Raw genomic sequence first — 14215 nt, 5'->3', positions numbered from 1 at the left:
ACACAATTTCCACACCTTAAGGCCAGAGCCTCCGCATCGGCCAGTCGTCAGGACCCCACAAATGTCCTGTTCTCTCAGACGCCGGGATTACGAGGAGCAGAGAAGGTAGAAGCCCCCCGCTGTGTGCTGTGAATGGGGGGTTCCCCACTGTGTGATGTGCATGGAGGGTGCAGTGTGCTGTGCATGGGGGGTGGAGGTCCTCTGGTGTGTGCTGTGCATGGAGGGTGCAGGTCCTCCGCTGTGTGCTGTGCATGGAGGGTGCAGGTCCTCCGCTGTGTGCTGTGCATGGAGGGTGCAGGTCATGCGGCGTGTACTGTGCATGGAGGGTGCAGGTCCTCTACTGTGTGCTGTGCATGGAGGGTGCAGTGTGCTGTGCATGGAGGGTGCAGGTCCTCCGCTGTGTGCTGTGCATGGAGAATGCAGGTCCTCCGCTGTGTGCTGTGCATGGAGGGTGCAGGTCCTCCGCTGTGTGCTGTGCATGGAGGGTGGAGGTCCTCCGCTGTGTGCTGTGCATGGAGGGTGCAGGTCCTCTGCTGTGTGCTGTGCATGGAGGGTGCAGGTCCTCCGCTGTGTGCTGTGCATGGAGGGTGGAGGTCCTCCGCTGTGTGCTGTACATGGAGGGTGGAGGTCTTCCGCTGTGTGCTGTGCATGGAGGGTGGAGGTCCTCCGCTGTGTGCTGTACATGGAGGGTGCAGGTCTTCTGCTGTGTGCTGTGCATGGAGGGTGGAGGTCCTCCGCTGTGTGCTGTACATGGAGGGTGGAGGTCTTCCGCTGTGTGCTGTGCATGGAGGGTGGAGGTCCTCCGCTGTGTGCTGTACATAGAGGGTGCAGGTACTCCGCTATGTGCTGTGCATGGAGGGTGGAGGTCTTCTGCTGTGTGCTGTGCATGGAGAGTGGAGGTCCTCCGCTGTGTGCTGTGCATGGAGGGTGCAGGTCCTCTGCTGTGTGCTGTGCATGGAGGGTGCAGGTCCTCTGCTGTGTGCTGTGCATGGAGGGTGGAGGTCCTCTGCTGTGTGCTGTGCATGGAGGGTGCAGGTCCTCTGCTGTGTGCTGTGCATGGAGGGTGCAGGTCCTCTGCTGTGTGCTGTGCATGGAGGGTGCAGGTCCTCTGCTGTGTGCTGTGCATGGAGGGTGGAGGTCCTCCGCTGTGTGCTGTGCATGGAGGGTGGAGGTCTTCTGCTGTGTGCTGTGCATGGAGGGTGCAGGTCCTCTGCTGTGTGCTGTGCATGGAGGGTGCAGGTCCTCTGCTGTGTGCTGTGCATGGAGGGTGGAGGTCCTCTGCTGTGTGCTGTGCATAGAGGGTGCAGGTACTCCGCTATGTGCTGTGCATGGGGGTCCTTCGCTGTGTGCTGTGCATGGGGTCCTCCGCTGTGATCATGACGCCATGTCCTGTTCTCTTCCCAGTACTCTCTGGTCTACAAGGGCTTCTCTCTGCTCCCGGAGGGGGTCTTCTACTGGTCCTTACCTCAGATTTTCCTTGGGGATAAGGTAAAGTCGTTGACCTTTCCTTATTTCCCGTGACAGCAGACTCCGTCCATTCCTGGGATGCCACTCGCTCACAGTCGCTGGTTTTCAGGCCGTGAAGTTCTGACTGTCCACCATGTTCCTATTGCAGGTGACGTCTTATGGAGGGACGCTTCGCTACACACTGACCTACACGTCTGGGGTCCGTGGATCGCCGCTGCCAGATGCCGACGTGCAGATTACGGTAATACGGCAGAGGATGCACTCCTGTCCGTTTCCATAGTGGGGCCTTATGAGGAGTGGGGCAATAAGGTGCCAGCGCGGCTTGTGCCCCACCATCCTCATCATCTGTGTTACCTTGCAGGGCAATGACATCACCTTGGTGGCCTACCACACTGAAGTGCGCCCTCGCGAGACCAAGACCTTTGAGATTGCGTTCAGAGAGGTGAGGCAGAGCGGGGCAAGAGGTGAGGCGAGGCCGAGCGGTGACCACCATGGCTAAATTGGCGGATATTCCTCCCGGCAGAGCCAGTGGAAGCGTCCGGATGGGCAGCAGGCCACAAGGGAGCATTTGATGATGGCGCTGGCAGATCTGGACGAGATTCTTATCAGAGCGTCCTACTCCACGGACATGATATCTGCCAGCATTACCGGTGTGAGCATGGAGACGGCCGGGCCCTCGTACACCAGCCTGCCGCAGGCCTTGGAGGTGGAGGAGTGCCGCTGTCCTCCCGGCTACAGGGGACTATCCTGCCAGGTGAGACGCACCGGAGTCTGCCCTTCCATGGGGGGCGCCATCTCTCTATGATTACTAAGTGTGATCTCCATGACAGGACTGTGCCCCCGGTTACACCCGCACCGGAGGAGGCCTGTACCTCGGGCACTGCGAGCCCTGTGATTGTAACGGACATTCGGAGACGTGTCACCCAGAGACCGGCGTCTGCTCGGTAAGTGCCGACGTCCCGGAGACCTTACCCTGCCTCCATCACAGAAGGACTGTATGGTGGAGCATACCGGGGGGGGTTGTAATGGTAATGGTACAGGGGGGCTCGCAGCACCCAAATCAGGACATTGCAGAAGGGCAAAGGAGCCCAAAAGCAGATGCAACCTCAACAAGACCAAGGAGGCCAACTGGTAATAGACTTGACTAGAAGCCAGGTGAGAAACGTCTGTGCTTCACCATACGGCAACGTTTCCACCGGCCATAGGGCTTTATCAGGCATACATTGCACATAACCGGGGGAAAGGATCTTACAAAGCAGGATTGTGCTATGTAAGGTGAGGACAGCGTGCTGCAAGGGTTGAAAACCAAAAATCAGCTGTGCCTCTCTTACCTATATACAGTAAAAGGAGCCATAGAAAGCAGCAGCTAACAAATACGCGGTCCAAGAGCGTCATGGCTGTCCATCATGTAAATGCATCACAGTGCCCCGGCAACGAAGGGCCAATCATAGGGAAGGTGTGTCATAGCTGTCCAATCATGTGGGAGCATTGCAATATCCCATCAACCCAGGGCGAATCACAGGGAAGGTGTGTCATAGCTCTCCAATCATGTGGGAGCATTGCAATATCCCATCAACCAAGGGCCAATCACAGGGAAGGTGTGTCATGGCTGTCCAATCAAGCAAATGCATCACGGTGACCTAGCAACCAAGGGCCAATCACAGGGAAGGTGTGTCATAGCAGTCCAATCATGTGGTAGCATTACAATAACCCAGCAACCAAGGGCCAATCACAGGAGTCCATCCATATGTGATCATTGTGCATGCGTTGGCTGCGCCCTCCCACCCAGGAGAAGGCGCCGACGTCTCCAGAACGCTATGACCGCAGCCTATGTAACGTTACCACGGCTGCCATGACAAGCCCATAGGCACACAATCCTGAAGGGTCTCCACTGCGGCCCCTCTCCTCTCCCCGCTTTTATCGGCAGAGTGCAGTGTAATGTCCAGCTGATGAAGGGCTTCGGAAGGTGGAAACGTTTCATTACTCAGCTGCTTCTCTCTTTCACCTTCTCTGGGACGCCGGTTTTTCTGTTTATATTGGCGATTGCTCTGCAGAGCGGTAGCGGTGCGGACATGTCAAGGATACAGCCGTGGGACATTACCGGGGGACGCGCCGTCCTCCATCCTCTAATCTCATCTGAAGAGGTTTTTTGACAATTTTCTTGTCCTAGAACTGTCTCCATAATACGGCCGGCGAGTTGTGTGACAAGTGCGCCCCCGGCTTCTATGGCGATGCCACAGCGGGAACCCCGGAGGATTGCCAGCTATGTGCGTGCCCATTAAGTGACCCCGAGAACCAGTAAGTATGGCCGTGTGTGGCCGAGGAGCGGCCCGATACCCACCGACAAGCAAAAGAGTAACAATGTCCTGATCTCTTGCCCTCCAGGCTCCATATCTCTCCGTCCTCTAAAGCTTTGTGGTGAGGCGTCTTCATCTTATAGACAGTCATCTCGGCTTCTCATATATAAATAGACTATCAGTTCTGCAGATTCCGCTCGCTGCATTGTTACGGTTTTGCTCTTTTTCTTCTCGTATACTACAAATCACAACCTGTCCTCACATTCCCTTTCGAGAAACTGAAGGAACTATCAAGTTCGGTGGAGGAAGCCTGATGATACGGGGGTGTTTACAACTAACAGGTGTTGGATACATGACCGGGATGGATGGTGGTCTCACTGCTAAGAAATACCGGTACGTGAGGATCCTACAAGACGAGTTACTTCATACACTCGAGTACTATGGAGATGTAAAGGACGATATAGTGTTCACCAACACTGGGAACATGGAGAAGAAACCTGACTAGTATACACCTGACAATCCAACACTTGTGAGTGAGGAAAAAGTGACCTTCACTTGGGAACCAGCCTGATAACACGGAGCTATGAGGGAATGTGAGGACAGGTTGTGATTTGTAGTATACAGGAAGAAAAAGGAGCAAAACAGTAACAATGCAGAGGAGAATCTGCAGAACTGATCGTCTGCTGAATATCTGCAGCCATATTATGTATGAGAAGCCGAGATGATTGTCTATAAGATGAAGACGTCTCACCACAAAGCTGTAGAGGGCGGATAGATATGGAGCCTGGAGGGCAAGAGATCAGGACATTGTTACCCTTTTGCTCTTCAGTGTATAGGATTACTGTCCTAGCTGCCATATTATCACCTCATTATAGTCTGCCCTCATTGTGTTATATCCTCTTCACAACTGTAATGCTCTGTTCTCATCCTCTTCTTCCCCTCGTCCTCTTGTGCTTTCATTCTTTGTTTTTTGTTTTTTTTCCTTTGACCTTGTCATTTTTGCGTTCGTCCTCTTATTCCCTTATTCTTCCCTACTTTTGCCCTCGGCTGCCTCTGCCTTTTTCCTTTGCAGCCCTCGTCCTTTGCAGCCCTCGTCCTCTGCTGCCCTCGTCCTCTGCTGCCCTCGTCCTCTGCTGCCCTCGTCCTCTGCTGCCCTCGTCCTCTGCTGCCCTCGTCCTCGGCTGCTCTTGTCCTTTGCTGCCTTTGTCCTCTTCTGCCCTCGTCCTCTGCTGTCCTCTTCCTAGTCTGCCCTCGTCCTCTGCTGCCCTGTTGTTTCCGCACAGTATATGCATATTTTAGTGCTTATATTTTCTATGTTTTTTAGGTTTTCTAAGACCTGTGAGACGGACGGTGCTGGTGGATACAGGTGCACGGCCTGCCCCATAGGATACACAGGGCAATACTGCGAGAGGTGAGTCCGAGGTGTAGACAGGCTTCGTTCCTGAGACTCCTGGGATGGGTCCTTGTCCTCTTGTGTACAGAGGGTCGGGTAGGATCTCTTCCCTGTGACCCTGACCACTTTCTTGGTGCGCTGCGGTATTATGTGTTGTCAGATCAGTGGCACGTGTGGTCCTTCTCCTGGTCTGTGCTGCCCCCAGCATACACAGGAGGAGCAGTAGTACCAGCAGTGCATTCTCCTGATGGTCTTCTCTTCTGTGACAGGTGTGCTCCAGGATACACCGGTAACCCCAGTGTCCGTGGACAGACATGTGTCCCCGAGGGTAAGGACGCAATCTCATAAAGCTAGATGCCACGTGTGTATAGTGCGGGGTGATATATATATCCGGCCATTTCTATTCCAGACAGACCATCAAACTTCATTGTCCATATTTACCCTGAGAAGAAATCAGTCACCGCCGGTAGTGAGGCGAGTCTCCGGTGCCAGGGGAGTGGCGACCCCCCGCACTACTACTTCTGGGCGCGAGAAGATGGGAAACCTCTGTCTGCGGTCACTCAGCTGCGCGAAAGAGGTACAGTTAGATTGTAGGGGACAGTACATGGCGGGCAATACAAAGAATTAGTACCTTCGCCAATAATAGCAGATACATGTGTGACCGCACCCCACCTGTCATGTTTTCTCAGGTGAGATCCTGCACTTCCCTAACCTGCAGCCATCAGATTCTGGGGTCTACATCTGTACCTGCAGAAACTACAAGTATGTGAACACCAGCCGAGCCGAGATCATCGTCGACGGTGAGAGGAACCGTGTACTCTGATTAACTTTTGTGTTCCCCACTGATGCCCCCCTCTTGTCCTCTCCTCTCATCCTCTCCTCTCGTTCTCCCCTCTGGTGCTCTCCCCTCTGGTGCTCTCCCCTCTGGTGCTCTCCCCTCTGGTGCTCTCCCCTCTGGTGCTCTCTCCTCTGGTGCTCTCCCCTCTGGTGCTCTCTCCTCTGGTGCTCTCTCCTCTGGTGCTCTCTCCTCTGGTGCTCTCTCCTCTGGTGCTCTCTCCTCTGGTGCTCTCCCCTCTGGTGCTCTCCCCTCTGGTGCTCTCCCCTCTGGTGCTCTCTCCTCTCGTGCTCTCTCCTCTCGTGCTCCCCTCTTGTGCTTTCCCTTCTGCTTCTCCTTCCTCTGGTGCTCTCCCCTCTGGTACTCTCCCCTCTGGTGCTCTCTCCTCTGATGCTCCCCTTTCATGCTCTTCCTTCTGGAGCTCTGTCCTCTGGAGCTCTGTCCTCTGGAGCTCTGTCCTCTGGAGCTCTCCCTCAAGTGCTCTCTCCTCTGGTGCTCTCTCTACTGGTGCTCCCCTTTTGTGCTCTCCCTTCTGGTGCTCTCACCTCTCGTGCTCTCACCTCTCGTGCTCTCACCTCTCGTGGTCTCACCTCTCGTGCTCTCCCTTCTGGTGCTCTCTCCTCTCATGTTCCCCTTGTGAGCTTTACCTTTCGGTGCACCTTCCTCTGGTGCTCTCCCCTCTGGTGCTCTCTCCTTTGGCGCTCTCTCCTCTGGTGCTCCCCTTTCATGCTCTCTCCTTTGGTGCTCTCTCCTCTGGTGCTCTGTCCTCTGGTGCTCTCCCATCTGGTGCTCTCTCTTTTGGAGCTCTCTCCTCTGGTGCTCCCCTCTTGTGTTCTCTCTTCTGGTGCTCTCTCCTCTGGTGCTCTCTCCTCTCATGTTCCCCTTTTTGTGCTTTCCCTTTTGGTGCACCTTCCTTTGGTGCTCTCCCCTGTGGCGCTCTCCCCTGTGGCGCTCTCCCCTGTGGCGCTCTCCCCTGTGGCGCTCTCCCCTGTGGCGCTCTCCCCTGTGGCGCTCTCCCCTGTGGCTCTCTCCCCTGTGGCGCTCTCCTATCTGGAACTCTCCCCTCTGGCGCCCTCCCCTCTGGCGCCCTCCCCTCTGGCGCCCTCCCCTCTGGCGCCCTCCCCTCTGGCGCTCTCCCCTCTGGCGCTCTCCCCTCTGGCGCTCTCCCCTCTGGCGCTCTCCCCTCTGGCGCCCTCCCCTCTGGCGCTCTCCCCTCTCATGCTCCCCACTGGTGCTCTCCTCTCTCCTGCTCTCTTCTGGCGCCCTCCCCTCTGGCGCTCTCCCCTCTGGCGCCCTCCCCTCTGGCGCTCTCCCCTCTCATGCTCCCCTCTGGTGCTCTCCTCTTTCCTGCTCTCTTCTGGCGCTCTCCCCTCTGGCGCCCTCCCCTCTGGCGCTCTCCCCTCTGGCGCTCTCCCCCTTCTGGCGCTCTCCCCCCTCTGGCGCTCTCCCCCCTCTGGCACTCTCCCCCCTCTGGCGCTCTCCCACCTCTGGCGCTCTCCCCCCTCTGGCGCTCTCCCCCCTCTGGCGCACTCCCCTCTGGCGCTCTCCCCTCTGGCACTCTCCCCTCTGGCGTTCTATCCTCTGGCGTTCTATCCTCTGGCGCTCTCCCCCCTCTGGCGCTTTCCCCTCTGGCGCTTTCCCCTCTGGCGCTCTCCCCTCTCGTGCTTTCCCCTCTGGCGCGCTCCCTTCTGGCGCTCTCCCCTCTCTGGCGCTCCCCTCTGGCGCTCTCCCCCCTCTGGCGCTCTCCCCTCTGGCGCGCTCCCCCCTTGTGCTCTCCCCTCTGGCGCGCTCCCCCCTCGTGCTCTCCCCTCTGGCGCGCTCCCCTCTCGTGCTCTCCCCTGTGGCGTGCTCCCCCCTCTGGTGCTCCCCCCTCTGGCGCTCACCCCTCTCGTGCTCTCCCCTCTGGCGCTCACCCCTCTCGTGCTCTCCCCTCTGGCGCGCTCCCCTCTCGTGCTTTCCCCTGTGGCGTGCTCCCTTCTCGTGCTCTCCCCTGTGGAGTGCTCCCCTCTCGTGCTCTCCCCTGTGGCGTGCTCTCCCCTGTGGCGTGCTCCCCTCTCGTGCTCTCCCCTGTGGCGTGCTCTCCCCTGTGGCGTGCTCTCCCCTCTGGCGCTCTTCCCCCCTCTGGCGCTCTTCCCCCCTCTGGCGCTCTTCCCCCCTCTGGCGCTCTCCCCCCTCTGGCGCTCTCCCCTCTGGCGCTCTATCCTCTGGCGTTCTATCCTCTGGCGCTCTCCCCTCTGGCGCGCTCCCCTCTCGTGCTTTCCCCTGTGGCGCTCTCCCCTGTGGCGCTCTCCCCTGTGGCGCTCTCCCCTGTGGCGCTCTCCCCTGTGGCGCTCTCCCCTGTGGCGCTCTCCCCTGTGGCGCTCTCCCCTGTGGCGCTCTCCCCTGTGGCGCTCTCCCCTGTGGCGCTCTCCCCTGTGGCTCTCTCTCCTCTGGCGCCCTCCCCTCTGGCGCCCTCCCCTCTGGCGCCCTCCCCTCTGGCGCCCTCCCCTCTGGCGCCCTCCCCTCTGGCGCTCTCCCCTCTGGCGCTCTCCCCTCTGGCGCTCTCCCCTCCGGCGCCCTCCCCTCTGGCGCTCTCCCCTCTCATGCTCCCCTCTGGTGCTCTCCTCTTTCCTGCTCTCTTCTGGCGCCCTCCCCTCTGGCGCTCTCCCCTCTGGCGCCCTCCCCTCTGGCGCTCTCCCCTCTCATGCTCCCCTCTGGTGCTCTCCTCTTTCCTGCTCTCTTCTGGCGCTCTCCCCTCTGGCGCCCTCCCCTCTCATGCTCCCCTCTGGTGCTCTCCTCTCTCCTGCTCTCCTCTGGCGCTCTCCCCTCTGGCGCTCTCCCCTCTGGCGCTCTCCCCCCTCTGGCGCTCTCCCCCCTCTGGCGCTCTCCCCCCTCTGGCGCTCTCCCCCCTCTGGCGCGCTCCCCTCTTGTGCTCTCCCCTCTGGCGCTCTCCCACCTCTGGCGCTCTCCCCCCTCTGGCGCTCTCCCCCCTCTGGCGCTCTCCCCCCTCTGGCGCTCTCCCCCCTCTGGCGCACTCCCCTCTTGTGCTCTCCCCTCTGGCACTCTCCCCTCTGGCGTTCTATCCTCTGGCGTTCTATCCTCTGGCGCTCTCCCCCCTCTGGCGCTCTCCCCTCTGGCGCTCTCCCCTCTCGTGCTTTCCCCTCTCGTGCTTTCCCCTCTGGCGCTCCCCTCTGGCGCTCTCCCCCCTCTGGCGCTCTCCCCTCTGGCGCGCTCCCCCCTTGTGCTCTCCCCTCTGGCGCGCTCCCTCCTCGTGCTCTCCCCTCTGGCGCGCTCCCCTCTCGTGCTCTCCCCTATGGCGTGCTCTCCCCTGTGGCGTGCTCCCCCCTCTGGTGCTCCCCCCTCTGGCGCTCACCCCTCTCGTGCTCTCCCCTCTGGCGCGCTCCCCTCTCGTGCTTTCCCCTGTGGCGCGCTCCCCTCTCGTGCTTTCCCCTGTGGCGTGCTCCCCTCTCGTGCTCTCCCCTGTGGAGTGCTCCCCTCTCGTGCTCTCCCCTGTGGCGTGCTCTCCCCTGTGGCGTGCTCTCCCCTGTGGCGTGCTCTCCCCTCTGGCGCTCTTCCCCCCTCTGGCGCTCTTCCCCCCTCTGGCGCTCTTCCCCCCTCTGGCGCTCTCCCCCCTCTGGCGCGCTCCCCTCTGGCGCTCTCCCCTCTGGCGCTCTCCCCTCTGGCGCTCTCCCCTCTGGCGCTCTATCCTCTGGCGCTCTCCCCCCTCTGGCGCTCTCCCCCCTCTGGCGCTCTCCCCCCTCTGGCGCTCTCCCCTCTCGTGCTTTCCCCTGTGGCGCGCTCCCCTCTCGTGCTCTCCCCTGTGGCGCGCTCCCCTCTTGTGCTCTCCCCTCTGGCGCTCTCCCCTCTGGTGCTCTACCCTCTGGCGTTCTATCCTCTGGCGCTCTCCCCCCTCTGGCGCTCTCCCCTCTGGCATGCTCCCTTCTCGTGCTCTCCCCTGTGGCATGCTCCCCCCTCTCGTGCTCCCCCCTCTGGTGCTCGTGCTCCCCCCTCTGGTGCTCTCCCCTCTCGCGCTCTCCCCTCTCGCGCTCTCCCCTCTCGCGCTCTCCCCTCTGGCGCTCTCCCCTCTGGCGCTCCCCCCTCTGGTGCTCCCCCCTCTCGTGCTCCCCCCTCTCGTGCTCTCCCCTCTTGTGCTCTCCCCTCTTGTGCTCTCCCCTCTCGTGCTCTCCCCTCTGGTGCTCCCCTCTTGTGCTCTCCCCTCTGGTGCTCCCCTCTGGTGCTCCCCTCTTGTGCTCTTCCCTCTGGTGCTCTATCCTCTGGCGTTCTATCCTCTGGTGCTCTCCCCCCTCTGGCACTCTCCCCTCTGGCGTGCTCCCTTCTCGTGCTCTCCCTGTGGCGTGCTCCCCCCTCTCGTGCTCCCCCCTCTGGTGCTCGTGCTCCCCCCTCTGGTGTTCCCCCCTCTGGTGCTCCTCCCTCTGGTGCTCCCCCCTCTGGTGCTCCCCCCTCTGGTGCTCCCCCCTCTGGTGCTCCCCCCTCTGGTGCTCCCCCCTCTGGCGCTCTCCCCTCTCGTGCTCTCCCCTCTGGTGCTCCCCTCTTGTGCTCTCCCCTCTCGTGCTCTCCCCTCTGGTGCTCCCCTCTTGTGCTCTCCCCTCTCGTGCTCTCCCCTCTGGTGCTCCCCTCTTGTGCTCTCCCCTCTGGTGCTCTATCCTCTGGCGTTCTATCCTCTGGTGCTCTCCCCCCTCTGGCACTCTCCCCTCTGGCGTGCTCCCCTCTCGTGCTCTCCCCTGTGGCGTGCTCCCCTGTGGCGTGCTCCCCCCTCTGGTGCTCCCCCCTCTGGTGCTCCCCCCTCTGGCGCTCTCCCCTCTCGTGCTCTCCCCTCTGGTGCTCCCCTCTTGTGCTCTCCCCTCTTGTGCTCTATCCTCTGGCGTTCTATCCTCTGGCGCTCTCCCCCCTCTGGCGCTCTCCCCTCTGGCGTGCTCCCCTCTCGTGCTCTCCCCTGTGGCGTGCTCCCCCCTCTTGTGCTCCCCCCTCTGGTGCTCCCCCCTCTGGCGCTCTCCCCTCTCGTGCTCCCCCCTCTCGTGCTCCCCCCTCTGGCGCTCTCCCCTCTCATGCTCTCCCCTCTGGCGCTCTCCCCTCTCGTGCTCTCCCCTCTGGCGCTCCCCCCTCTGGTGCTCCTTCCGCTGGCGCTCTCCCCTCTGGCGCTCTCCCCTCTCATGCTCTCCCCTCTGGCGCTCTCCCCTCTCGTGCTCTCCCCTCTGGCGCTCCCCCCTCTGGTGCTCCTTCCGCTGGCGCTCTCCCCTCTGGCGCGCTCCCCTCTCATGCTCTCCCCTCTGGCGCTCTCCCCTCTCGTGCTCTCCCCTCTGGCGCTCCCCCCTCTGGTGCTCCTTCCGCTGGCGCTCTCCCCTCTGGTGCTCCTTCCGCTGGTGCTCTCCCCTCTGGCGCTCTCCCCTCTGGGGCTCTCCCCTCTGGCGCTCTCCCCTCTGGTGCTCCCCCCTCTGGTGCTCCCCCCTCTGGCGCTCTCCCCTCTGGTGCTCCCCCCTCTGGCGCTTCCCCCTCTGGCACTCCCCGCTGTTGGTGGATGATTACATGCCGTCTCACTGGGTTGTGCTGGAGGTCATGATGGCCGCGTCTTGTGGGTGACGTTGCTGATGTTGGTGTCTTCCAGCTGCTGCCGTTCGGCCCATTACAGTGACTGTGGAGGAGCAGCGGGTCCAGAGCGTCCGGCAGAGCTCAGACGTCACCTTCATATGTACAGCAAAGAGCACGGTGAGCAATGGGGCCATTGTATCAGGGGTCTGAACAGCAATGTATGGAGGTGATGGGACACAGGGGATCACAGTGAGACCTCTCACCTGCTTTACCCTGCGGCTCCTCTTACTTGCCATTCTGTATAGTCAGTGCAGCTTGTTTCTTTCCTCAGTCCCCGGCTTATACCTTGGTGTGGACTCGCCAGAACAACGGGAAGCTGCCGGAGAGAGCCATGGACTTCAATGGTATCCTGACTATCCGGAACGTGCAGCCCGAAGATGCCGGCATTTACCTCTGCACCGGGTCTAACATGTTTGACATGGACGAGGGCAACGCCACCCTCAATGTGCAAGGTTGGTGAGAGTCACCATTAGAGCCCCTCCATCCGCTGCATGGTGCTAAGGCCCCCCACCCTCCTCGCTTGCTCTCCCGGTGCCGCTGTGCGTCCCTTGGCTTTTAGGCTTTGTGGCCCGGCTGTGATGGCGTCGCCCTCTTCAGGTGTTGTCCTCGGCCTTGTGCATGCTGGAATGAAACCCTCCTCTATTCCGCCTGTCAATCAGGACTCCTCACTAAGGTGATTGGACGCTAATGCTGCCTGGGCGCCAGTGATATGACTAGATATGGCGCGTTCCAGTCCCCCGATGCAACCCCCGCTCCTCTATGCTCCGCTACGTTTTCTGCCTCCTCCGCGCCATTGCATCATCTCAACTTTTAGCGTTTTTCTATAAAATGTTTATTTTTCAAAAATGTGCCCTGGATATTAAAAACTGTTCCTGTTGAGCCCCTCACCTATCCCAGCCGGCCCCCTGACAGCACGGAGCCGCTAGACCAGAGGTGCCCAACCTGCGCCCACTTACATGATGGGATTATTTCTGGCTACATGCCGCCATATCATGTGAGATGAAGTACCGCCGCCATGCAGTGTGCTATCCTCCGGGCGCTTGACATACATAGTGCAATTTGAGGATGTTGAGGGGTAAATGCAGGCAATAAGCTGCGCCCAGGCATCATGGCCCGTCCTGTGGGTGATCTCTTGTGGCCTGTGATATCTGGCTCGGTGGTGGGATTCGGTGTAGTCATAGTGCTGCGGCTTCGTTAGTGATCTGGTCGTTCCTGGCATCGTGTGTTGGCGTGATTCCGTAGTGGTGGATTAGTGGGGGCGTAGTGTGGACCACCCTATGGTGATGGCTGGTGCCGAACTGCCCAGGGCATACTGACGGCACAGGCGGAGGTTGGCGAGGGGGACAGAAAACGTCCGGGTGGAGGGCTGGCTGGCAGAGTTTCTTCTCTCCTGGATGGAGGGGTATGGTGGGGGGCTGCTTCTCTCCTGGATGGAGGGGTTTTGGTGGGGGGCTGCTTCTCTCCTGGATGGAGGGGTTTTGGGAAATAATTCTGCTCCACATGAAGTCACCGGCACCCGTTACTTGTGGACTTCTCCATCGGAGACAGAAACACATGGCGCTGCCTGTATATAAGAGACTGTGAATGTACCTACCTCTAACCAGCCCTTGTGATGTGAAACCGCTGCCTACCTCATGCCTGCCGCGCCGGTGCCCTGAGAGCAGGACCGCATGGAATAAATAAGGACTGTGCCACCCTTGTGTATACCGAAAGACTGAATAAAAGAACAGTGACCGATAAAACAAGTCTGAGATAATACATATATGTGCAAAAATGGGGGTTACTATGTGCAGGTCAATGGCGTGCTGTCTTCTGGGGCCGACGTGCTCAGTTCTGGGGCCGACGTTCTCTGTTCTGGGGCCGACGTGCTCAGTTCTGGGGCCGACGTGCTCGGTTCTGGGGCCGGCGTTCTCGGTTCTGGGGCCGACGTGCTCGGTTCTGGGGCCGACGTGCTCGGTTCTGGGGCCGACGTGCTCAGTTCTGGGGCCGACGTGCTCAGTTCTGGGGCCGACGTGCTCGGTTCTGGGGCCAGCTGTGGAGACACAGGGGTCAGTGGGTGCTCTCGTCCGCAGGCCCGGCCAACTTTAGAAAGACAGCATAGACCAGGGCTCATCCCAACTGAACGCCCGAACTCCGTACCCGTGGCAGACCATGACTCAGACAACACAGGGTGCGGAACCACAATAGTTAGACTTTATTGGATCCCATCAGTCAAAGGCATATGACACAAAACCATGCAAACCACACGATGTAATAGAGTCTCATTCTTCTGCTGACTCACCAGGGAGTAGAATATTTGGGCCTTCGGAGCTTCCAGGGCCACATAACCCAAACCAGCAGCATCACCGAGAACAGGATAGTGACAAGTGTTGGAAGCTTCACGAGCAAAGCAATTCTGTAGCCAGGTAACCGAATCGTCCCATCCTGGGTTTCCTCCAGCTGAATCCTCAGCGATGCTCTTGCACAATATAATCCAGTTTTTGATCCCCTTACCGGCACCAAAGTGCCTAGGCCGGGTAATGGATTCCAACCGGGACCAAAACCCCTAGATTGAAGCCATGTAGGAAAAGAAGAACCTGGTGACTCCAACAGTCCCTTTTTATCTCTCCTGGGCACTGATCCCAGGGAATGTGGTCT

The 14215-nt window shown here is 59.9% G+C and overlaps 1 protein-coding gene across 1 annotated transcript in view; it reads left to right on the top strand.

The window, feature by feature from the left end:
- HSPG2 (heparan sulfate proteoglycan 2) overlaps window positions 1-14215 on the top strand; it is a 281820-nt gene that overhangs the window by 111878 nt on the left and 155727 nt on the right. Inside the window, 13 exon segments of the mRNA XM_075328538.1 lie at window positions 22-105; window positions 1405-1488; window positions 1616-1708; window positions 1829-1909; window positions 1991-2221; window positions 2298-2411; window positions 3638-3765; window positions 5089-5175; window positions 5427-5485; window positions 5567-5734; window positions 5847-5957; window positions 11595-11695; window positions 11850-12030. Coding sequence (XP_075184653.1) covers window positions 22-105; window positions 1405-1488; window positions 1616-1708; window positions 1829-1909; window positions 1991-2221; window positions 2298-2411; window positions 3638-3765; window positions 5089-5175; window positions 5427-5485; window positions 5567-5734; window positions 5847-5957; window positions 11595-11695; window positions 11850-12030 — 1522 coding nt within the window.

Source organism: Anomaloglossus baeobatrachus, chromosome 11 (genome assembly GCF_048569485.1).
Source record: "Anomaloglossus baeobatrachus isolate aAnoBae1 chromosome 11, aAnoBae1.hap1, whole genome shotgun sequence".
Lineage (NCBI taxonomy): Eukaryota > Metazoa > Chordata > Amphibia > Anura > Aromobatidae > Anomaloglossus > Anomaloglossus baeobatrachus.
This window is presented reverse-complemented; position numbering and strand designations above follow the sequence as displayed.